The sequence below is a fragment of the Ostrinia furnacalis genome, unplaced genomic scaffold (genome assembly GCF_004193835.3).
Source record: "Ostrinia furnacalis isolate ACB-3 unplaced genomic scaffold, ASM419383v2 OfSCF1653, whole genome shotgun sequence".
Lineage (NCBI taxonomy): Eukaryota > Metazoa > Arthropoda > Insecta > Lepidoptera > Crambidae > Ostrinia > Ostrinia furnacalis.
Genome location: NW_021131892.1, coordinates 685,370 through 711,871, shown reverse-complemented (window position 1 = coordinate 711,871; position 26,502 = coordinate 685,370). Strand labels below are relative to the sequence as shown.

General features: G+C 39.4%; 1 protein-coding gene across 1 annotated transcript in view; it reads right to left on the bottom strand.

Annotated features, from left to right (window-relative positions):
- Positions 1 to 389: 389 nt before the first annotated feature.
- Pli (E3 ubiquitin-protein ligase pellino) overlaps positions 390 to 26,502 on the bottom strand; it is a 45,223-nt gene continuing 19,110 nt past the window's right edge. Inside the window, exons 3-9 of the mRNA XM_028305300.1 lie at positions 11,915 to 12,109; positions 10,454 to 10,633; positions 9,128 to 9,235; positions 7,987 to 8,320; positions 6,596 to 6,776; positions 5,951 to 6,083; positions 390 to 4,457 (exon numbers count right to left, since the gene is read on the bottom strand). Coding sequence (XP_028161101.1) covers positions 5,957 to 6,083; positions 6,596 to 6,776; positions 7,987 to 8,320; positions 9,128 to 9,235; positions 10,454 to 10,633; positions 11,915 to 12,109 — 1,125 coding nt within the window. The 3' untranslated portion in view covers positions 390 to 4,457; positions 5,951 to 5,956. The remainder of the gene's footprint in view (positions 4,458 to 5,950; positions 6,084 to 6,595; positions 6,777 to 7,986; positions 8,321 to 9,127; positions 9,236 to 10,453; positions 10,634 to 11,914; positions 12,110 to 26,502) is intronic.

Genomic DNA, 26,502 nt, shown 5'->3' with positions numbered 1-26,502 from the left:
TTAAATAAATATGACGTTTGCTAACGAATAAGGTTTTGCTTGTTTATTTTTCTATCCCATCAGTGCAATGCAATGATGACATTGACCAATTGACAATAGTTTTTTTTATTTAATAGAAATAGTAATGGCAGGTTGAACCAACAAGAAGGTTTTAGTTTATCAATCATAATAATCTTCTTGACAAGATAAATCGTCAAACAACTTTGATCTGAATAATTTTGAACTTTACTGACGAACAGTTAAAGATTATTTTTTCTAATTCGAGATTATTCTGTAACATAGTTTCAAAAGGTAATATGTGCTCGCGATTCGTTGAAGGAATCAATTTGAAAACTGACGAACCTTTTCATTCCGTGACTGTACTTACAGGTTTAAAATAAAACATCATGTCAATTTTCTAACTCAAAAGAGCGATTTATTATCCTAGCACTTATCATAAATAAAATTAAGGCTAGAATTCAGTTCTTATTACCACTAATAATGTTAGAACATGTTTTACACTTCTCTCTGGAGTTGGAATTTGCTCGTACAAAACGAAACCCATGTATTCGAATGATACACTCGTCTGTATATCGTTTGCACTATTGTATTTATCGATACTCAAGATCGGAGCTCACAAATATCCAGTTAGATTGATTACACTCATCTCAAGAGGGAAGTGTAAAACTTTTATCGCAAAAGCATCACTACTTTTCAACGTAACTGCTTCGTTCTAATGAAAAATAATGCTAAATATATCGAAACATGTATTTAGTGCAAATAATTTTTACAACACATTTCATTCACACAATGCTACACAAATGTAGACGTCTATACTATAAAATACAGGGTGAATAATGGAATTGTGACAGTCGACGAAATGTTAAAATCTGGTACATAAGATCGATCGCATCTTGTTTGATGCGTACAAATGTTTCAATATCTGTAAAAATTAACCATTTTATTGTCTGAACCTTATAGACACATGGCGTATGAGAGGCGCGATATTTGTATTATACGTAGTGGTTAGTACATGAACGAACCTCTCTAGAATCTACAAATACACACGTACAGTCAGCCTCCAATAGTTCGTGACACCCAAAGTAGGCAAAAAGTTGAAAACACAACTTTATTCGAATGCAACAGACGTGTTGCGAACTTTTTGGCTACTTTGGGCGTCACGAACTAAGCTATTTGACGCTGACTGTTTGTGCCACGCCCCGCGTACGTCACACGACTTTATTATTAACCTTTATTCACCCTGCATGCATAACCTATATCAGCTCACTGTAACGCAATCTTTTGTAACTCATCTACTTTATGTAGCCATGTCGATACATAAACCAATGCTAAAAGGCTGTTAAAATACCTACATTGATATAACCACTTACTATAGACTCTTTAAATAAGCATTTTTTTTACCAAATCTAGTCTAAAACAAGTATAATGCTATGTGCAATTATTTGCATTTAGTAATTCAATTAATAGTTCTCGTTAAGACAACACATGAATAATAAATCGTTACATTTGTCCCGCGATTTGTCGTCTCAAAGGCGTTAACTTTACGTGGTATCACTAACTAGTGAATTCAAATTGTACAAAAACTAAATTTTCATAGGTCGTAAGCTAACGATTGCTACGCCTAATAACTTACATTATTTATACAATATGCCCCCGAGGTTACCGAAATGCCTGTCCGCTACACATTCAACGTTTTTCTTTTAGTTTTTTACATCGTAATGCATGTATTTTTAAAGTTTTTGTAGTATTTAAAACGTTGTATGTGTAGTTAGCGGGCTTATTCTGTCATATTACGAAAAGCTGCTCTGAGATCGACAACTATGAGTCTTATCACATACCGCTACTTGACGCTTAGGTCTACTTAGAAGTTTGTTATCATTTCACTAATCACAGGTTTCTTATTTCAACGATTAATGTAGTCGTTGGCAATTAACATCTAGTCTTTTTCTTTTTATTTAAGTCATTTGTTTTTTTAAAGAGACTGCAAGATGTTAACTGCCACCGACGATCTGTAAAGCCATGGATTCACTAGGGACAAACGTTTCGAGACACGTCGTGTCGCTAGATATGACGAGCGACATCTGGCGACTGTCAATTTTTAAGAGACAATAATTTGCACGTAAGAAGACACCAAGCAAGGTTGCACAACTACAAAATATCTAGCTATACGTGTTTTGCAACATTTGTCCCCTTGTGAACACTTGGCTTAATTGTATACTGAAACTGGATATGAGTCGGAACTTTGTTTTAAAAACTTTAAATATTCAACGTTATAAAACTTCGAACTGATCAAAATCTTAGGACACACAAATTCAAAACAATTCTGTTTGTTTACAAAATACGAGGCAACATTACTTTTTGTGGTAAAAAGTAAAGAGTGAAAAAATTGTAGGCTTAAATTACATGGCATGTTATATCACGCGCGGTGAATTGTCGATTAACATGAGATAATGTTTGTCTGCCTAATTACTGAACAAAGCATCATTAAATATTTCATTTACAATAATAATTACCGTTACGGTAATACAAACTCGCTTTACACATGTGCAAACACTGTCTGCATGTTGTTATATTTTAACATCATTGCCAATCAGAATGGCAATCCATCTTCTAACGTTCCTCGAGCGTTGATCATATTCCTGACATCAGGAATGGTCAGAATGAAAGCATCTTAAACGTTCAAGGAACTTAAATTTTTCTTAGGACACTTCCTGATATTATCGGTACCGTATCATCCCGCTTTCGCACCGCGCAAGTCGGGAAACATTATACGCGCTCAGTATAGAATCTGTACCGATTCGGTTAGGATACGGTAACGTACCGATCAGGAAATTAACTTAGTTTACAATACGCAAAAATCAAAAATGTTTACCATTAATAAAAGTCGCGCTAATCAATGCGCCATACAATACAAACTAAGGCTCCTTACATCAAGCATTCCACACATTCAAGGAAACCCAACATAAATTACTTAAAATTACACATAAACATATTCAATATTCATATTTACAATTCACTTGCACAAATATTTCATTTGTAAATATGTTTAGTCAACGTGAAAAGTTATTTAGCACTCAAAAGTGCATACTTCTATGAATAAAAACGAATTGATATTTAGATTGAGAGTGAAAGATGTTTTAAATATTAGGAAGAAAACATTAAAAAAGGGGAACTTTTCAATCATTATTTAGAGCGTTCATTGATCTGATCTTTAACAGTTACATTAAAATTAGAAATCAACACAGCAATGTACAAAGCTTTAAATATTTTTTCGCATTTCTCCTTTTTTCGTTAACATATTATTTATCTGTCAATCTTCTAGGCCATGGATGTTCGCATTGGCGCGTTTAGATTCTGTAGTTGTTTCTACTACGTCATTTTAATTATAAAAAATCTTTCCAACTCTATTGTAGCAATCGTGAATTTGTTACATAAAACCTAGCGAACTTATCCGTGGCCCAGCACAAATAAATACCTATTCGTTAACTGAATTCGTTAAAATACCTTATTATAAAGATACAGACACCGTAACACATTAACACAAATTCTGCGCGTTACAATACACCTCATAAAAACACATTAATAACATTCCGTTACATTCCATTACGAAGATAGGTGTGGAGGAAAATAATTGTCTATTAATAGCCAAAGTAAAGGCATACAGGTTGAATTAAAGACAGTCGACAAACAATACGACGCGAAAGCAAAATTGTTTTGGAAAACGAGTCATCTAACGGTTAAATGTGAATGTCCTTTTCTCACAGTAGGATGTATTGAAAAAAGACAATGTCATATTCTTCAAACTATTAAACCCACTTCTGACAAACTAGCCATGCCAGGTTTATACCAGAGCCACACATATACAAATTACAAGAGCCACACTAAACTTACGCCCGCATTCACAAACATTACTATGAGGTCTCATAGTGCGCGTGGACACAGGGTCACACACGAAGCAATCACAGAGCTCTATTCGTTCGCTCATTTGATGCTTCACTTAAGCAAGCATCGTTTGTGAATACGGGCGTTAACCTCGGGCCGTAAGCTGGATGCTAAGCTTATATAAAATCAATTCTATTTATTAACATCTGAATAAATAATGTATATCGAGGCCCGAGGCGTCATAACTTATGTCTTTATGGCCCTTTAAAATAGGATAAATAGCGTAGTTACACCGTTTACGTGAAAATAGTCGCTTTTGTTTGCGTTTTCGACATTACCTACAGATTATATTCTTCACAGCAAACTTTTTTACTTTGTCTGTTAGCTAGCAGTGTTTAAGATATAGCCCCGAAAGGTCATAAAGACCGTAACAAAAGTGTATGTCTCACGTTAGTGGTCGGATCGCTGTAGCTTCGTACTGTGTGTCGAGTGTCGGTCGCGCTGCACGCGTGTTGAGATTCGCATCGGACGCCGCCGGGGTGAATGCTTTTGAACGCACTCCAAGTACTGTGCACCTGGAAAACATCAGATGTTATATTTGAGAGTTGGAAAAGGGAGTTAATAAGTTATTACTGTGACGTAATAATTCATTTTATTATAATATTTTCCATTTTTTGATGTTTGAGAATGCGCAAGTTTCTTACAACACACAATGGGGTTAGATTTTGTGACGCGTAATTTATAACAAACTGTCCCTGGGCTAGATTTACGCATCGCGATAACCCGAAAATTGGCGATAATGCAATATTTGTAACCAAGTATTCGCGTATATTTCGATGCTTTTTTGCCTAATCGCAAAAGACTTCGCTGCGCTGTCGGCCCAATGTTATCGCGATGTGTGTGGCCCAGGGGTAAATGACAAAAGCGCGACAAGACGCTACGCAACGATAAAAGACGCTACCCCACGCTACATGACGCTACAAGACGCTACCCCACGCTACATGACGCTACCCCACGCTACAAGGCGCTATCCCACGCTACATGACGCTACAAGACGCTACCCCACGCTACATGACGCTACCCCACGCTACAAGGCGCTATCCCACGCTACAAGACGCTACCCCACGCTACAAGACGCTACCCCACGCTACAAGTATATCTCACTTGCACTCAGTCGAGGTTGTCCTGGAAGATGAGGCACACGTAGCCGGGCGAGCCCTCGAGCGGCGCGGCGCAGAACGGACAGATGGTGTGGGAGACGCTACACTACGCTACATGACGCTACCCCACGCTACAAGACGCTAACCCACGCTACAAGGCGCTACCCCACGCTACAAGTATATCTCACCTGCACTCAGTCGAGGTTGTCCTGGAAGATGAGGCGCACGTAGCCGGGCGAGCCCTCGAGCGGCGCGGCGCAGAACGGACAGATGGCGTGGGAGACGCTACCCCACGCTACATGACGCTACCCCACGCTACAAGGCGCTACCCCGCGCTACAAGTATATCTCACCTGCACTCAGTCGAGGTTGTCCTGGAAGATGAGGCGCACGTAGCCGGGCGAGCCCTCGAGCGGCGCGGCGCAGAACGGGCAGATGGCGTGGGAGACGCTATCCCACGCTACAAGGCGCTACCCCACGCTACAAGGCGCTACCCCACGCTACAAGGCGCTACCCCACGCTACAAGGCGCTATCCCACGCCATAACACGTTACAAAGCGCTATCCCACGCTACATGACGCTACCCCACGCTACATGACGCTACCCCACGCTACAAGACGCTACCCCACGCTACAAGATGCTACCCCAAGCTACAAGACTACCCCACGCTACACGACGCTACCTCATGCTACAAGTATATCCCACCTGCACTCAGTCGAGGTTGTCCTGGAAGATGAGGCGCACGTAGCCGGGCGAGCCCTCGAGCGGCGCGGCGCAGAACGGGCAGATGGCGTGGAAGCAGCTACACTACGCTACATGACGCTACCCCACTCTACAAGACGCTACCCCACGCTACCCCACGCTACAAGGCCCTACCCCACGCTACCCCACGCTACAAGTATATCCCACCTGCACTCAGTCGAGGTTGTCCTGGAAGATGAGGCGCACGTAGCCGGGCGAGCCCTCGAGCGGCGCGGCGCAGAACGGGCAGATGGCGTGGAAGCCGTTGGTGCCGTGCGGGATGTCCACGCCTGCCCAGTACCTGCGGGAATAGACAAGCAAGATTAATATTATGTTCCACAGCAGGGCAGCCTTTGTCTCCTGAAGCACGGAGATGATCATCATCATCATAATTATAGCTATAGGACGTCCACTGCTAAACATAGGCTTCCCGCCATGATTTCCACAATGGCCTGTTGGTAACGACCTGCATCCAGCGCCTTCCTGCTACCTTTATGAGGTCGGTTCACCTTGTGGATGGACGTCCCGACAACGAATTTTAGGTGATTAATGTGGAAGTGCCATAGAACAATAGTTACGTGAGACAATTATGCGTTAAACTCGTGACAATGATTCTATCGACGGAAAGTTACTTTTACGGCAAACGTAGCGTATGTAGATTTCTTGATAACGACGAATTTAAGGCTGGTTTAAAAGGGCTTACGTAAGGGAGATCGTTCTATGTGAGACGTTGAAACGATGATGAATCTGTGTCTACTATTGAAGAACTGAAATACCCTATGCAAGAGAAGTCTGAGTACTAGTACTACTCACTTGACGGTCCGCTCGGAGGCCATGTGTCCGCACGGGTTGAAGGCGTAGGTGGGCGGGCCGGCGTCCACGTAGAAGGCGGGCTCGATGCCCATGCAGACGCGGACCACGGGCCCCGCCGTCATGCACATGGGGCAGCGCCGCGTGCCCGCCTCGCTGCCGTCCGCGCCCCACGAGTGCTCGCCTGGGAACAGAGAAAACAAGTGACCATCAATTAATTCATGACGTATAAGTCGACATAGCTCAACGAGCACTCCTGGCACACAATCAGGCGAAGTTATGAGAAGAAGTGATGACATTTATCAACGATAGCAGCCCGACGCGAAGTACCGTATTTGTGGTGTCAAGCCCCAGAAGGGGGAGAATTGACTATGAGAAGGGACATGGATCAGATAAATTTGTAGGGAGTCAAGCAAAGCGCCCGGGGAAAAGAGCCCAGAGCAAGTATCCGCGCGCTTTCCCGAGATTCGGTTCGTACGCCGTGAGGCAGGAAGAACCATGGGTGGTGGTGGGTTATAGCTCAACGTGATCAGTGTCGAACTGTTAGACAAGGAAACTGGAAGATTGTTTCATCCAAAGCTAAAGGAGACGAAACTAGAAGAGAGATGCGAGTTGTATTTCAGCCAGCTGTCAGTCTACTAATCGTATGACGCTATTGGGTGTGCCTATGCAAGGCGCGAAAAGGCAGTGGGGAACGAGGTGCGTAAGCGCGGTTAATTATCTTCGCTCCGCCAAGCCGCCGAAAAATGAGGCCACGGTACACGACGCATCTCCTCGACTCTGCTCTGACTATCTGTCTCCACTAAAGCTGAACGGAGAGAAACATACCTCGTTTCGTCTTATCACCTCTCCGCCTTGGTTGGCAACCGGGCCTCGCTTTTGAGTCAGTCACTAATATAAGTTGTCACTTGTTACCTTGCACGTGCCCGCAGTTGAGGTCATGGTATGATGGTCTCTTCCAACGTCACAGGATTAATGGGAGAGTTACATGAACTCTTTGGCTACAAGGAGTCTCAGTCTGAGCTGTACCTTGCACATACCAGCTGTTGAGGTAGGGCTTGATATCCTGATGTGCGGTGGACAGCTTCCGCGGAACGTCCAACGTATTAAAGAGGCCTGATGATCCTTTTAAGACGCACAGAGGAAGATACAGAACTCTATTGGCTACAAGGAGCCTCAGTTTGAGCTGTACCTTGCACGTGGCAATTGAGGTAGACGTAGGGCTGGTTGAGGTCCTGGTGCGGTCACTCCGCGGAAAGACTAGCGTATTAAAGAGGCTTAATAATCCATTTAAGACGTACAGAGGAAGAAATGTAACCTTGGCTACAAGGAGACCCTATGAGCAGTTGGACCAAAGTGCTATTGGCTACGAGGAGCCTCAGTGTGAGCTGTACCTTGCACGTGCCCGCAGTTGAGGTAGACGTAGGGCTGGTTGAGGTCCTGTTGCGCGGTGGACAGCTTGCGCGGGATGACCAGCGTGTTGAGGAGTATGGTGGTCTCTTCCAACCTCACAGGAATAATGGGAGTTACATGAACTCTTTGGCTACAAGGAGCCTCAGTATGAGCTGTACCTTGCACGTGCCCGCAGTTGAGGTAGACGTAAGGCTGGTTGAGGTCCTGTTGCGCGGTGGACAGCTTGCGGGGGATGACGAGCGTATTGAGCCCCACGGGGCACTGCGGCCGGCCCGCGTTTAGTTCGTCCACCAACGCCTCAAGGTCGCGTTTTGTCTGGAATTTAAGATTTTAACGTATAGTCGACATCACATCGAAATATAAATTGCGGCCAGGGGTTCTTAAAATGCGCCCTGGTATGAGTAAAGAGGGGCGCCGTGAGTCAATCCTTTACGTCGCGTTGGCGCTTGAAAACCGTTGATTGATACCCTACCCCAGAGCTGTAACGAAATACTAAACTTGTAAGTGCGCCGCGGGATCAAAATGATTGGAAACACCTGCCTTAGGCCTACTTCAGACACGAGGCATTCCGCGCGATTGCTGGGCAGTTCTTGGACAGTTTGCACTGCACGGTTACCGCCTTAATGCCTGCCAATGAGAACCACTCACAAATCTTAAGATACCACAGAGTTTAATTATGTACCTAGCGTAATAAAAAGTAACATTAAATGAGGTTTTGCTCATGTTTAAACTGTAGGCTTTTCCCGTGTTTATGGCAAGCAGTGGGTTTTGCCGTACAGTTATACAGCGTACTCGTCCAAAATCTATATATATAAAAGAAAGTCGTGTTAGTTACTTCGCTTATAACTCAAGAACGGCTGAACCGATTTAGCTGAAAATTGTCAGGGAGGTAGTTTAGAGCCAGGAGAAGGACATAGGATACTTTTTATCCCGTTATTTATTGCCATTAAGGCGGAACAAAGTTCGCCGGGTCAGCTAGTTAAAATATAATTATGACGCGATGTGGTAGTTTTTATCACACATCATCTAAATCCCCAAAATTATTTACCTATATGAGTATAGTAGGTGGGTGGATGTTCATGAGACTATAAAACGTTTTTTAGGAAAAAAATATATATTTACCGGTGAATTTTTGAGTCCCTCCGCACTTCTCCATAGTAGAGTGGCCCCGCACAAGTCGATCATTGTACCATCTCGCAGTACATTTGTCTCTGCTTGGCAAGGCAGACCCTGAAAACGAAAGAAAATAAATAAATAAAATTAAATATCGTTGAAAAAATCTACTTTTATCTACACAGTTTCATTTGAAAATGAATTAAACCCATATACCAAGGACGCACAAACCGCAGCCAGCCTGCTAATAATAAAGAGCTAAATTATTACAATCTGAAACTTTATTCAGTTGTTTTTAATTTCGGCGGCCCGCTTTTTGCTCATAATCTGCCCGAGTGGCTCCTGGTCCCAGTTATAAGTCTGTTCATCCATAAACAATGTAGTACAGGGATGTTATAACCATAGTTTAATAAATAGAAAACACCCAGACAAAACACAAACTCATGCACACAAATGTTTATATTGTGCGGGGATTGAACCCGTGACCTCCATACGTGTTAAGTTTGACGGCGATTTGTCGCAAAATCGCCGTCAAAAAACCATGAATCATGTTTCTACCTAAACGGCGCGTTGAAAATATAATTACTCCGAAAGCGATAAAACAGGAAACATTAAATTAGTCGCGATGACACACAGAATTACAAGTAATCGCGTGAATTTTATGGAGAATCACTATCATGTTAAAAATCACACATTTTTCCCTTTAATTCGGAATTTTGTTTTGCAATAGAGGTACAATCTTACAATGTGCTGAAAAAGTGCCGAAGTTAGCGCTTCGGTAAATTACATCGTCCGAAAAAGTTTCAAATTCGGGGAAGTAGTCGTCATTAGTCATTGGAGTTCACAGACAGTGTCTATCGATTCGCATGACTTACTTTTGTTGCTTACCTAAAGCCCGTATAAAGTAACTAACGTTCTGTAGATATAAATAGGTTTCAAAGAATTAACTGTCTTGCTTCCTTTTAGAACGTTTCAATAGTTTGGAATTGCGAAATATTCTTTCGTGAAGATGGAGTATCTACAAGGGAGCACCTGGATACGGGCAACGCAAGACCGGCCATTTGTCGACGAAATCCTTAAGGTGGTGTGATGGTTAGGTAATCCGTTGGTAAGATGCACGGAGCGGGTGCTCGCTGCGTGCGCTCGCCTACCCGAATATGCATGCTCGCGGCGAGCGCCTGCCCCACAATGCTCGTGTTGAAACCCGTCTCACCCGTCTGCACCACACTACTGATACAGACACGCACCCGCGCAAGTTTTAGCGTAGGCCCTATGTGGCTATTCCCAGCAGTGGATGTCCTTTACCCAGAACGTAGACCAAGTTGTAAACTGTACCTTCTGTTGCGCCGACCGGCTCTCCCTGAGCGAGAACACGGCCCCTCCCACGGAGGTCTCGCGCCACGGCCCGCACGTGGCGCTGCCGCCGCAGAAGTCGCCACGCGGGTGCATGATCAGAACGCCGTTCGTCGTCAGACCGTCGATCTCGTGGTTCTCTGTCCATTTTGTCGCTTTCTCCTGGAAATTGTAGAGGTGAATGATCAGTAAGATTATACATATAAAGTAACTTAAAAATGTTTTATGAATGCGGGGTTCGAATCCGTGTTCCTGGCATCAGAAAAAGAAAAAGGTCGTTGGAGCTTATATTCTTAAATTCTTGGTAGGTATTTGATATTTATGAAACTACTTACGCCAAGAAATATGTTCCTGGATGAGTCGAAGCCTGCTGCATAGATGCGACAGTTGTTGACGTCGTTTCGGTCAGCTATGAAGCGGCACACGAACCGCGATATCGTGCTCTGTGGCACTTTGGTACAGGACACCATTCGTAAATCCTTGACTTCGAGGGAACTTTATGTATCTACTTACGCCAAGAAATATGTTCCTGGAGGAGTCGAAGCCTGCTGCATAGATGCGGCAGTTGTTGACGTCGTTTCGGTCAGCTATGATGCGGCACGCGAACCGCGATATCGTGCTCTGCAGCACTTTGGTGTCCTATTACATTCGTAAATATTGACTTCGAGGGAAGTCCAATGATATTTATGGATCTACTTACGCCAAGAAATATGTTCCTGGAGGAGTCGAAGCCTGCTGCATAAATGCGGCAGTTGTTGACGTCGTTTCGGTCAGCTATGATGCGGCACGCGAACCGCGATATCGTGTACTCTGCAGGAATTTGTGTCCAGTTCCATTCGTAAATCCTTGACTTCGAGGGAAGTCCAATGATATTTATGGATCTACTTACGCCAAGAAATATGTTCCTGGAGGAGTCGAAGCCTGCTGCATAAATGCGGCAGTTGTTGACGTCGTTTCGGTCAGCTATGATGCGGCACGCGAACCACGATATCGTGTGCTCTGCAGCACTTTGATATCCTATACCATTCGTAAATCCTTGCCGTTGATGGAAGTCCATGATCTTTATGAATCTACTTACGCCAAGAAATATGTTCCTGGAGGAGTCGAAGCCTGCTGCATAGATGCGGCAGTTGTTGACGTCGTTTCGGTCAGCTATGAAGCGGCACACGAACCGCGATATCGTGCTCTGCGGCACTTTGGTACAGGATACCATTCGTAAATCCTTGACTTCGAGGGAACTTTATGAATCTACTTACGCCAAGAAATATGTTCCTGGAGGAGTCGAAGCATGCTGCATAGATGCGGCAGTTGTTGACGTCGTTTCGGTCAGCTATGATGCGGCACGCGAACCGCGATATCGTGCTCTGCAGCACTTTGGTGTCCTATTACATTCGTAAATCTTGACTTCGAGGGAAGTCCAATGATATTTATGGATCTACTTACGCCAAGAAATATGTTCCTGGAGGAGTCGAAGCCTGCTGCATAAATGCGGCAGTTGTTGACGTCGTTTCGGTCAGCTATGATGCGGCACGCGAACCGCGATATCGTGCTTTGAAGCACTTTGGTGTCGCCAGTCTTGTCGCCCGCCACCGTGTCCATCACCACGAAGTCGATCGGCGACTCTGACGATCTACCGATCTGGAGACAAAAGGAAAGATTAGTCTTAAGACATATTTTANTTCAAATTATTATCTAAAAGTTAATCCTACTTCCTACTAATATTATAAATGCAAAAGTTTGGATGTCTGGATGTTTGGATGTCTGGATGTTTGTTACTATTTCACGCAAAAACTACTGAACGGATTTTGATGAAACTTTACAGTATTATTGTTTATAACCCAGAATAATATATAGGCTATAATTTATGACGTTCTGTGACAAAAGAAATTACACGCGGGTGAAGCCGCGGGCAAAAGCTAGTAATAAATATTTAGTTTTTGTAAATCTAAACAAGTCAGGAAATCAAAGAGGTAAATACTGATATCATTGTGATTTTATAGAATTTATTATTATAAACCACGGTCGTATAATGCTAAAAAATCAGAGGTAACTTTAAGATTTTTATCCATAGAGCAAAATTTATCTAATCGTGTTTTTAAAAAGTTATCCCATTAGGTACACATGCGTTCTGTAATACAAACCCATCAAAAACAATACTTGTCAAAAAACCAAGTCTCACTACCTACTCAGTTGTTCTACGGTAATAAGTTGTGAGATCCATGTAATACCAAGTCCAGTCCAGGAAATCATTAACGTTTTACATAAATATATTGACTTGGCCATCGCATGAAAACACGTGTAAATTAAATTATTTAGTGCGAAATGAAACGAAATTTTGCATGCCTGTGTAGACATGCAAAATTTCAGCTCAATGGGAAAACGGGAAGTAAATAAATTTTAAGTTGCAAGATTTTACAACGATTTTTCAGCTTGTAGATAGCTTTACAAAGAAAAGATAGATTTATGAAGAAAATAAAAAGTACTGGCTACGATACATTTGTTAGGCCGTGTTGCACCGTCTTACTTTAACATTGACATCAAAATTTTGGATGTCAAAAATCTGTCTAACATAAAACACATGTTATTGTCAGTTAGGGTCAAAGTTAGGTGGTGCATCTCAGCCTTAGTGTATTTTTGCGCAATAAAACACCTATGACTATTATACATTATGTCAATTTCCAAGCAAACCCGGGAGTTTTTGGTAGTTAATTATATGAAAATATATTTCTGATACTAAGTCCTAACCAATGATAGTAGTTACATTTCTGTTGGTTTTACGCCCAGATTCCATAGAAAAGTGCCCATCATCCTTTAATACAAATAAGGATGACGAAAATAATCGATAAGTGATCTCACTTGAATATTTCTTATAGTAGGTATACAAGATGTCGAACAAATGGTTACTTACTTAAAAAGTGCTTCATGAGACCTAGCAAACGGCATCAATAATATGTTTAAGAACGAACTGAATCTATTCAAAAAACCTATATTTCCAGCTTTCATACATTTAATACAGTTACAAACAAACACGAAATCAATGGTTTCTGAGAATTCTGAGTGCCTTAATGCCGTCCCCTTTATCTGTTTATTTAGTATTTATTAATTAGTATCTCTTGATGATATTGTAGCAAGTTAAACCTAAAATCATGTTTTCCGTAAATAATTTAAATAAGAATGCAATTTACGAGTTTGTTGTTTGATTATTATATATTACTCAATTAAAAATTTAAATTTAAAAAATTAACACTTCTAATATGGTAGGTATGGCTGGCGGCATACATTTAGTATGAAATTCGGAAACATTGAATTTTCGCATAGATCCAGTTTATTCTTTGACCTATTTATTGTTATTGTTTTAAAGAGCTCATGAAGCACTTACAGGAACAGTAAACAGTTTCTCGATATCTTGTATAATTAAAAATCAAGTGAAATCACTTATCGTTTCCACCCTGTACCTATACTTTTAAAAATAAACTCATTTTATACGTTCATTTGTATAAGTATCTACAATACAAATACCTAACCAACTTAGTTGACGTTTTATAAAACTATTTGTCTAAGTGTCATCGAGCGACCGCTGGTGGATTTGCCATTTACCTGACCTACCCCTTTATTACTAAACGTTTAATATCAGATGAATAGTTACGCACCAATTTCTTTCATTCAGTCGTCAGTAATTGAACTTTCGGAAAAACATGACGAAGCGTTGTGTGACCATACAGACGCTATTCAACTTTTATTAGTAAGGAAGAGTATATTTTATGTTGGTAGAAACACAATAGCATAGACTAATGTTTTGACACCCTGTTAAAATTTTTATTAGTCATTTATTTTTTCCTGACCAAACAGATACCATAATAATATCTTTTATCTATTCTACCCATATTCTGTAAGTAAAATAATAAAAAGTTTGAAAAGAAAGAAATTACAAGTCCGATTTACCTAAACAAATAAATTAAAAATACTTGCGGATCAAAAGTACTCAATCATACTACAATTTACGAAAAAATCACGCGTGACGCATATACGTCAGTGGGCAGTCAACTGACATAGACCCGGCGTCTACGAGTGCCAAAGCACGACTGATTTATGCCATTTGATGCACCCGATTTTATAGTATTTTCAAATTAATTTTTCATTTGAAGATTGAAGATAGATATTTTTTCTTTTTCACACAATAATAGTACTATGTTTCTTCTTAAGTATAAAGTAGTTTATGTTGCCAAATGACTTTTAGATTATGAGATGTGACCTGTTTTCTTGCAGTAATTTTCTCGAATTTTGACTATCTTAGACATGATAAAAATGCATTTTAATGAATTAAACATCAAAATTTTCTCAATACACTTTCTTCTTCAGGGTATGCTTATTCTAATGAATACATTCTATCTTCTTACTTAGAAATAAATTTGTTGTAATATTAGTTCAAAGTTGTGCCTTCGCGAGTTACCTGGAAATCGGGCTTTCGAAATTCGCTGTTTTCGTAGGCAAAAATCCAATTTGAACGAGATTTTGTCAATAGACATTCCGTAAAAACGTATGACAATTACGATGATATAAGTCAAAAGAAGCTATAACAATAAATTATATGACTAAAATCATTTCGAAATCTGCCAAATTCTCGATTTCTGCATGAAAAATGTGACAACGCTCTTAATATTAACAAAGGAATGACTTGATTGTGTGTATTGAATAGGCACCGAAGCTACAGGACCGATTTGAAATTCTTTCGCCATTAGAAACCTACTTTATTTCTGATGCCCAATATCGCAGAAGGGGAGAAGCGAACAAAAAATCTTCCTGCTTCAAAATAAAATTATGCCTACCACTTTTGGTAAATAACGATGTCTTGGAGCCGGTACCAGTTGGTACCTTTATCCTCAAAAATAACGTGTGATATCATGAGTATTCAATAAACATGGGCAAAATACAGTCTAACAGCTATTTAATTAAATGTATTCTGAGGTATGTGCCTCTACATATTATTATTTCTTATTATCAATGTGTCACTACATAGAGGGGATAGACCTAATTATTATCCAAATACATATTGTTTACAGGACTGATTTCCGGGTTGCCAATTTACAATTACGTCGTATTAGGAAAGCATGTTTACTATTTTTCCTTAACGTAGTACCGATATCTCGGTTATTTTTTTCAGTTTTCCTTAAGCTTCGAAAGTTGTCATTAGTATGCGTGTATTATCAGGTATTTTAAAAGGAGATAAAAACAACAATATTGCTGAAATATTCAATCACCATGTTTATTTTTTACTTTCATATAAACAGCATGCACTTACGCTTTTAATAGCGTATCAACATATCAACTGAATAACGTGTAGGGTAAATCCCAGATACGCATTCAATTAATCTAACAACTTTGTTGTCCAGTGGTTAAAAGCTAGAGTTAGAATCTCACGACCAGGATTCGATGCACAGACGGGTCTTGTACATGTGTAACATCACATTTTGATATTAGTTCCTAATTTGATTAGGTCAACAATACATAAACAAAAAAAGGCAAGGTATTGGTAGTTGACGGAACAAACTCATTTAAAGATTTAATTATTGTGTTCATTAAACATAATTGGCAGCATGCAACAAATGCATGGTTTGATATTCGTAAATGAGTCTTTGATAAACGCAGCAAGTATTTATGATCAATACGGTTTTACCCATAGTATATGCACATAGAAAATACTATATGGTAGAGCCTAGTGGCCTTTGTACAATCAGCCTCCATTCGCTTCGTTTTTGTTATTTAAATGTAAAAAATAAATGTAAAACAAACTGCATACTATTTCCCTGAATGATTCTGTAGAGTTTTTAGTTTGCGCAGCACAACGCTCCCCGTTTCAGCTTCGTAATTCCTAAAAGTTAGAAATAGTAATAGTAGGTTTCTACCCGTCGTAACTACAGAAGTGGTATTTCAAACGAACAGGAATATATCCATAAAATATAATAAAAGAATGAAAACTGTATAGCTAAAAAAAATTTTTAGTAATGGTTTGGGTGCTTGCCAAAGTGACTCAAAAACCCCATTGCTAATGAACACAAGCAATGGGTTTTCATTTGTCAGTTGTGTCAACTGAGTTGACACTGCTTGCAATAATGCAGAGGAGCATGATTCCTTAGCAACCGTCCAGTTAGCAGAGCACAGCGAGCGGCCGCCGGCGAGTGTGAAGGCTGCGTTACGTCAACCGTCACGCCGTGCGCCTGCGCCGCTCTAATTGCCAATGACAGAAAGAGACGAATTGAGGGGTTCATCGAGATTGCAAGTACCGATGCAAAATACCCAGGTGCCTCTACATTTTAACAATGTGAAACAACTGACTGAAGATGCATCAAATCTCCAAACTTTACTGTTACCTCTTCGCTTATCCGTCGCGTCGTACAATAATGACAAATTTATGGCAAATGTGTCCCGGGATTCACCCCACCCATACCCCAGAGCAGTCGTAAATAGTGACCGACCGAATATTCGTTTTCGTTTTCGTTTTCGGCCATTTTCGGCCAAAAAATGGACATTCGGCCATATTTTCGTTTTCGGCCAAAAACCAGCCGAAGCTTCGGTCAAACCGAATATCAGAAATACGTGAATGAGATGGTGACGTTTATCGTTCCGATATCTTCGGGAGTGAATCTGGTGCACTCATGGTTCCAATCAGACTTGAACAGACGCGGTATTGTCACACTCTTTTGAAGTTGTGAAGAGAGGTTACGTTGTAAAGGGTGTCCAGCTAGAATTTTCAAAATTGAATACAAATAAAACCAAAGAGTTTTCAGTAAGTTTAATTGTTTCAAAATAGAGTCTAATGCGGATTTGAAATACGCCATGAGTCACTGGTCGGGAGCCTACAGAGCGTTCGCAGTTGAGCAATAAGTATTTGAAATATATTGCCGAATGATCGATGAATGTCTGATACCACAACTGCAACTGCATCCCGGTCAACTACGTAACTCTATTTCAGCAAGAAGGTGTCTCACCACACACGGAGAGTACCTCGATGGAGACACTGAGGATCAGCAAGTACAGGGACACACCCTAGCCGCCTCAGTCACCAGATGCGACTTTTTCTTGTGGGGATATCTCAAGTCAAAAGTTTACAGTAAACAATCCTTAAATAATTCAGGTTCTGTAAGAAAATATCCGCCGTGAAGTTACAGGAAAATTATTAACGCGATTTGCTCTCGCATAGTTGTGAATGTAAGGATCCGGCTGTGAGAGTGCCTATAGTAAAACGGGCATCATTTATAAGACATTGCCTATAAAAAATTAAATCCGCATTGTTAAACTCCAGTTTGCATTAGTAATAAATAATCATTTTTGAAGTTGAAAAATTCCCACTGGTCACCCTTTATTTCTTCTTCACTTCCCAATATTTCAATATACACCGGAAATAATATTTTACTAAGAATTCATAATAAATTTTTTTGAGTTTTAATGCCGGTTTTTTTTAATCAATCCTTATCAAAATCAACTGTCAAACGTCATTATGTTTTTGGTCAAAACATTAACGGTTTCAAAGTTTTTACATAATTTCAGATTGAAATTTGAGAGTTGAAGGTCATTTTCGTTTTCGTTTTCGTTTTCGGCCGAAAATGAGACTGCAGCCGAAGCTTCGTTTTCGTTTCCGTTTTCGGCTGAAAATCCATATTCGGTCGGACACTAGTCGTAAAATATGCAATAGAGGTCGAAGTTGCATGGATCGAATAGATGCGTCTGCAAATTGGTTACAAATATGGCCCTACTATGGTCTAATTCGCCAAGGTATTGTTAGGCGATTACCGAATACAATCGTACACTGTCCTCTTATTTTGTAGTCATTGTCAAACTGGAATATAGTTGTGCACGTTGGATATGGCAATATAGAAGTCAACGGGATAACAATGTGGGCTATAGATAGAGTGCAAAATCGTGCGTTCACTTTGAAAATTGCACCCAATTTTGGCTACTGACCTCTTGATTAGAGACCAATTGTTGCGAATTAAGTACTCCCGTTATTCATTTATGCCACTTTTACATGATACATATTCGTTAACTAGAGTTGAGCTTATAGTCTACATTTCAACTGCAGGTTAAAAATAGCGCTGGAATACCTAAATAGATGTTCATCTTTTGACTCTACAGATATTTTTAGAAGCCTACCGAATAATTAATAGCCTGAAAATAATGCTTTTTGTATGACTAAACAATTTGATCAGCTCACTGGTCGCTTCAGAATTAAAGAGAAATGTTTCGAAATAACTTCTCTTATTAATATTTACGAACATTTGTTATTTTTGGCGTAAAACACGACGGGAGGTAATTAATATCCTAGTTAGTTTCAGTTTACGTAAGCGGCGAAGTTTTGATTACCTTCTAATTGCGAGAAGCCTTGTCGGGAACGCGACACTATTTGTAATGCGAGATGGAATTTCAGAAACTCGTATCGCTGCGCTAGAATTTCTTGAAAAACAATCTCAACGTAACACAAACACAATAAAACTATTTGTTGAGATTGTTGGACCAATGGGTATTCTATTTCTACTGGGCGATTCAATGGCCATGTAAATATACCTATCGAAGATGATTAAGAAGTTTCGGAAGTCTAGAAGAAAGAGATTCGTTAACATCTGTAATTTGCAATTCGGACATCAATATGTGGAACAGATCATTCTTCTCACTTACATAATTGCTTTGTTATCAATAAAACATATCCGCTATGCAATATTTATAAGCCAAATTAATATTTAACACCTGTTGGTTTTTGAAGATACCTAAAGACAATAAAAAATAATCAACACATTTTTTATCTAAGCTAAGGCTGATTATGCTGCACCTGCTGCAGTTATGAGAATCAGAATTTTAAAGGCAAATGGTTATAAGATTTGAAGAAAAGTCTCACTCAACACTGGATGACTGGACCATCTTTCAAGAAGTGGCTCAAACCGATTTGGTTTTAGTCTTAGGTCTTCGTGTTCAGAGACTGTTAAAAATAGAGTACTACCGTGCTTTGTCGTGCCATTTGCGAGGAGCCAAAAGAATGCAGATTGGCGTGATCCACACCGCAATGCTGTTGGCTAACGTGACGCAGCGTTTGCGTCACGCCTCGCCCGCACCACACCGTGTTACAAGCCCTGCATTGCCTTGCATTTATGCACTCGTGGACTTAGCAATCGATTGACCTTCGGCAACTGTATGCCAACGGGAAACATGCTGCATGGCAATCGGTGCACCTGCGTGTCCTGGGGCCTTCTATTATGCCAAATTGCTTTGATACTCTGTTAGTTCCAATAAATCCCAATCTTTAACCTTTTCATGAAAATAATGTATTACAAAGTTTAATTTTCAACTTCCTAATAAGCGTAATTTAGTGTAATGAAGGCTCTATTTCGTGTTATGAGTCCATTGAAAAGGGTAGAAAACCTTTCAACCCAAATCCGAGAAAGTCCCAACCACTAACTTACCCGGAAAGGAACGGAATTTCCCTTAATTGAGGTCTTGCATAAAATTTACTCAAAATGAGTCGGTTCAAAATACAGCGTCACTGCGCCATATATTCGTACTACGAGTATCATCATGATATTCAATTCTAGATAACTGGTAACCTGAATGGACTCGTCTTAAATGAGTATATCGTGAATCATATAGCGGAACATTGTTTTATATTATCATAATGATAAATCTATACAGTAACTGTTTATTCACTTTGTTAGCAATATGCTCAAGTTACTTGCAAATCGCATATTCGAGGGGCAACCTTGCATCAGAAAATGGAAAAGCGCAGGACAACACTGACGCTCGATCAAATAACGCACGGAAAGAAATGGGGATCATTTTGTTTGTCGGTGCAATAAAGTATTGCAGTTGACTTTGTACCATAATTGAGTAAACAAAATCGACATTTATACAAATGTCTGTTGGTTTTAGGGGAAAGTAATGTTGCCAGAGAAATTTAATATCACCACTATGGGTGAATCTATATTCCCCTTCCGCAAATGCCACCACCAATCTACATTATTCTTCAGTTTTGAGTACGATTGTTATAATAAGGGTAAAATCTGATAACTTTGTCCTTTATTCCTTTATCTTCTTCATTTGTAAAATTGAAAAGTGTAATGCTTTGAATATAGAAATAAAATAGGATATGACTTAACTTGTGATGATAGGAAATTGTCTACTTTCTTCAAATAATTATATGGTCAAACTTTAAACTAACGATATCTTTAAAATTCATGCCAGCAAGCAGCAACTGCTCAAAGTAAATATTGATACATGTCAGCTTCTAATGACAGTGTTATTATTGCTGGCGTTAAACATAACACATTTGTTATAATCAAGTAATATTTATGTAGTTTAGCCTACATAGTATCGCATACACTTGACGGTTGACACGAATCCAAACAATCTGCGCTAACATAGGACGCATTTTTGGCGTGAAATACAATTATCATCATCATCATCAAAAATTAATTAATGCTACTGACAACGCCACTCTTGTCGCGGAGTTTTGGGCTGACACTGTATCTATAGGTGTGTTGTCGACACGACAAGAAGAAGAAGAAGGTCATCATAACTTGATATTCTATGCTTGAAGTGTAAGTTAAAGAAAAAACGAATTTGAATTTTGAAGTGTACAAAAGCTCGTACAATAACAGGAATCTGAATTATAATATCTTTCACCCACGCGCCATCAAAGCATCAAACCCACAAACTTCGCTTCTGGGTGGAAAAAAAGCACAGATAGACCAATTTAAAAGGCAGCTGCCCGGTCATCTGGTGTCCATTTGACTGACTCCATTATTTTTTCTCCGAACCACAGAATTGGGGCAGCGAGCGTGACGAGTAACAAAGATGTTGAGATTACACGCTATCCGGTTGCCGACCCGTTATTTGAGCAAGTTCCTTTATAATATCTTAAAGCATTCTAAATATTAATTAGTAATTAATTACGAGTCGATAAGCAAGTGAAGAAACCGAAGCCTTGGAAACCGAGCAACTAAAATAAGTAAAATATTGTTTGAAGACCTTCAACGTGATTCAATACTGAAACTTAAGTGGATTTCAAAAACTGACCTGGATAAGTAAGTATACAGTAATTAGGTTATATCTATTATAACATTATAATTATCTAGACGCATTTAGTTCGCACAAGCACTACTTAAGCAGTGGTTTGTGGGTGATCGCGTATCGCGGTGAAGCGAGTAGCGGTAATGAAAACGATATCATCTAACCGCAGTTAGATAAACCTATACGCATTTCCAAGGTATCTCTGTAACTAATCGGTTTCATGTATACCAGGGAAGGGAGAGTAAGTATTTTACCTTATTATTAGGAGATAAACAAGATCTAACTAAAACACTGCCCAGTCGAGTTAACTGCGCATCTGGCAGTCGTGACGTCACAACGATGCTCTGGTACGGACGGGGCGAACGCGGGAGTTGTGCGGGTGAGTGCGAGGGAGAGTCGCATTCCAGCGAGGTACGCAGTTAACTCGACCGGGTTGTATCAAAAACCCAATTGACCAGAAATTATATCGACACTGAGTGTCCGATGTTGACAGTGTGTTAAGAACCCTAATGATACATATTAGTATTAGCAAGCCTTAAAGGGCCTAATTATATGCGATCGTGCGGCAAAGAGGCCCGGCAGCTATACCACAGTATGATTAATGAGTAGTGTGTTATTACACGATATAACATTCTTCGATTTTAGTAACAGCTGAAGTAGTTTTTCCACTAACCGCTCTATTATCTTCAACTCTTTTAATTACAATTGTATCATGTTCTTTTTTAACAGAAAATGAGAACTCAAATAATAGGGTCCACCAACTAGAAAATTCCTAATTAAGATTTATAAGGAACCAGTGGTATATGAAAACAATATTATGTCTAAAGATATTTACTATAACGATCATCAGGTAAGTATTAGCTCAGCTGGACTGTTGAGCCGTGAAATTGAAAATCTTGAGCCGCCACTTAAGCCAATTTCCTTCCTAGCATCCGGCACTCTCACACTTGGCTCCCACACTTAACTGTTATAATTGGAAGTAGACGTTAATTAACTTGTACAAGTATTCTTAAAGTCAGAACTTGAAGGTTTTTAATTACCTTTATTTAGAGCAAGTGCAATATTTATCAGAATTAGTAGAAATACGCAAAATTAACAGTCATACTTACTGAAAAATCATACGTTTACATGCACTATTAATGTCAAGTATAATTTAGCCGTCCTTTCTTATCAAAAGTTAACATTTGCACCGAGTGGGGTTTGCACTCACAGCCGCAGCTGTCACCAAGTCCGGCTTACAAACCACCTGGCCAACGGTTTTCAAATTTTGCAAATGCTCATTTGAAAGTCCAGGCACAGGTGCAAATTAATAAGCTAACGCGTCGAGGCGTGAATCTCTGGAGCTATCTCTAAACAAATTCAACACCAAGCTAGTTGAATGAATGATGAAGTATCCGGTTGAAAATGAAAATGGAAAATCTTCAGTCACTTATTAACGTCAAAATAATAATAGTAGCCCTTAAGGGTGTCTTCACATGTCTCCTTCTTTTTTGGGCCCTACCAGCACTTCGAGACAAACATATTATGGCATGTGCTGAAAAGAAACGCTAGAACTAACTCAGTCATCATTGCCAGTAACTTTTAATTAAAAAAATCCATCAAACTCCTATCCTAATGCTAATAGTAATTACTTAATTATTTTGTGGTAATACTGGGATCACAAGACAAATGTTTTGCTCGTTTGCCATAAAGTTATCGACACAAGCCGGGAAGCCTGCGAGCGCAGGTGTAAGTTAATAGGCCAGCTGGCGGCGAGCCGTGAACGTCTGGAGCCTCTCAGGGCAATTTCGTACCCGAGCTAGCACGCTTTGATTTCTTTTAGATTCAAAGATTTTGCTTTCCTTTTAATTTTAGCTCTCGAAATAAATACTCCAACTTCGAAAGTTTGGACAAAACTTTTAAACCCTTCTTGCGATATATTTTTTCTCAGCACTAGCCAGAACTATAATCCGATTTTTAATTCGACGGAATTCTGACAGCTGTCATTTTTTGACAATTCAGATGTAATAAGCCTTTTTTGCTTTGAATTAATAATAAATAATATGAAATGAAATTTCATCAAGTACAACTTTTAAGATTGAACTATTGTTTATTTTGTGAATTCAATGTTCACTAATTATTATGTACATTTTAGAGACTAAATAGAAAAAAACGTGTTTTTAACACAGAAAAACGACATATTAACATAAACGAAAATATGTATTGATCATCAATCATCATTATCGTCATCTTAATCAACTTGGATTATAAAATTGGCATCTTGTTAAATTGATTATTTTATGAAGCTTAATTTTATTAACAAAAGGATTTTCATAAAAAAGGTTTGTAACCCATGGATTATTGGCCAGGGAGTCCAGTAATAGAAAAATAATTTCCCAATTTTTTTTGTAACTTCAAAAATATGATAATAAAAATTCAAATGACCATTTTGAAAGGATCAGTACATTTTTAAGCCTTAGTTTTTCAAGTGAAACCTTAAATTCAAGAAAGGATTATTTTTTAATTTGTAAAAATGCTCTCCATTCTTAGTGGGAATGTTTCAATGTTGACAACACTTCTGAAATGTCAAAATTCCGTCGAATTAAAAATCAGAGTTTAGTGGCAAATGTAAAAAAAAGTTATGTTGGAGTGAGTAAAAGTGCTTTATAAATGCAAACTTACTGAGAATGCACGATGTTTTTAAAACCGAGATAATCTAAAGCCGATGCATTAAATTAATGATAACCAGTTTGTATTACAGTCCCATTATGTTTGTCCACAGTGAGATTTTTCCAGTAAATCGTAGTATGTAAATAAAAAAGGGACACTCAATACCATTCCAGCCGGTATTTGTTACAGGCGCTTTGCCGCGGCGCCATTTACCTGACAAACAATATCCATTCATCTGCTTCCTGTTATTTGGGACGACAAAAACTAGTCCACAAAACAAACAGCGGCGTCGCAACTATTGAAAATTCAAATTCACGATAATTTTCGGGACATAACGGTGAAGACTTTTTTTGCATGGCAAGACTTGCGGCCAATTTTCATGGAGCCCCGCTTCTGGTTTGTCGTGGTCTTGGAAAGTGGAAAGGAAGTTAATAATAGAGCTCTACATTAAATGGCAGAGTAAAAGCAGGCTAATAGTCCGACCACTCATATGCGTAATTTGTCAGTGACACTTTTTTCTTTTGTTTTTTTTTTATATTACTTTCTGTTACCTTGTACTCAGATTTGAGTGTGTTTTAAACTAATGTTATTTCACGTTACACTTAAATCAAAAGTAATAAGTCACGTTAATAAACGCGGAACCAGAAATCGTAAAAGTCATAACAATATTATATTATTCGTTAACTCCACGTGCGTTTGAAAACATAATAATTTTATTCTTATCGTCAGCAGTAAAATCGTAACCATTGAACCACACTGAATTGCACCGAGAGGACTCTGTAGCTCGTGGAATCGTGTTCGACTCAGTAACCTTATTTTATGTCTCTATCGGTATTATTACAGACTAATGAAATGATTATTAAATGAGGTCTTCAATATTCGGAGGTACAATATAATTTGACAGCAAATAGAACCCGAATATTAAAGTTTCATCCAACATTGTTGAGGAAGCCGTAGGCGGGTGTAGGCGAAGTTACAGAGCTCACAAATATCTCCTAAAACTATCTGTATACATAATTAAGTTCCATTAAATAGACAATGAACCCAGCCAATGTTCGTTCGGGCAGACATGTGCCTATTAATTCACGATGGCTACACAAAATATAATGATCGAATAAAACCGAAATGTTGCCGTAAATTCATGCAGCCAAACAATTTCATGTAGGTACCGCCATTTCATCAGTATTCACACGGTAAACCTTATGGTAGCAGCTAAACGTGATTCGTCCTAAAGCAATATATTTTCCGTATAAAACGCACGTGTTTTCATACGTCCGATATTCGATCCCGCATCACGCTCATCTATTCAGGCTGGACATGATGTGATATTTTGAGACTATGTACCATTGAAGGATTTGGAGGATGTTTGTGGAAATTGTGTTCTATATGTTAGGAGTTAGAATTCAGTTTGTTCAGGTACACCGTTAATGGAAATGTGGATGTAAGTAGGGAAATTGTAGGGAGGGCGCGTGTCATTCCGCAGCAGGTTGTCAATATCACTTCCTTCGCGAGAGGACGTTTCATTTTCCACCGGTGTTATGGGTACGAGTGAAAAGATAAGGCCAGCAACTGACGTGACGTGGACTGGGTCTGTGACTGACCTATTTATAGGTTTTGTACGGACGACGGCTCATCGTATCAATACGTGGCTTACGTATTAGCAAATTATGTTATTGTAATAAGCCTTTTTGCAAAAAATATGGGTGCCAGTAAAAACTACACACAGTTTTTACTGGCACCTGTACCATCTTATACCCCCAGGAATTTTCAGGCCCGATTTTTATAATAGAGAACCGAGATTTGAGTATGATCTTTTCATATGGGCTCTAGAACAGACAGGAAAATTTTCTGAACACAATAAAAACGATTGATGAATAAAAACTAGGGACAAACTACTATGAAAGTAAAATTCAAATCTAGCGGATAATCCAATGTCAAATTCAATGATATTATACAACCACGGTGTTTACACAGCGCGTGGAATAACATTGTAATGCAAAGTATTTTAATCATTCATCAATATACTTTCATGTTTTCCTGTCTGAACTTAATTTCAACTTCGATCACGTTTCAGTGTATTTTTGTTATCACGAGCTACGTGTTTTGGCGTAATACACGTCAAAATGTATCTGACGTCATATTAATCAACTTTTACGGACACTAGTGGTGGGAAACATTTTTGGAGGGAATTATTTTTGGAAGATTAGACCGTACAGACACAGACAGTAGGTACCTAAACATAAAACATCATAAAGGTGCAGGAAGGCGCTGGATGCAGGCCTCTACCAACCGGCCAATCTGGAAATTATTAGCGGAGGCCTATGTTCAGC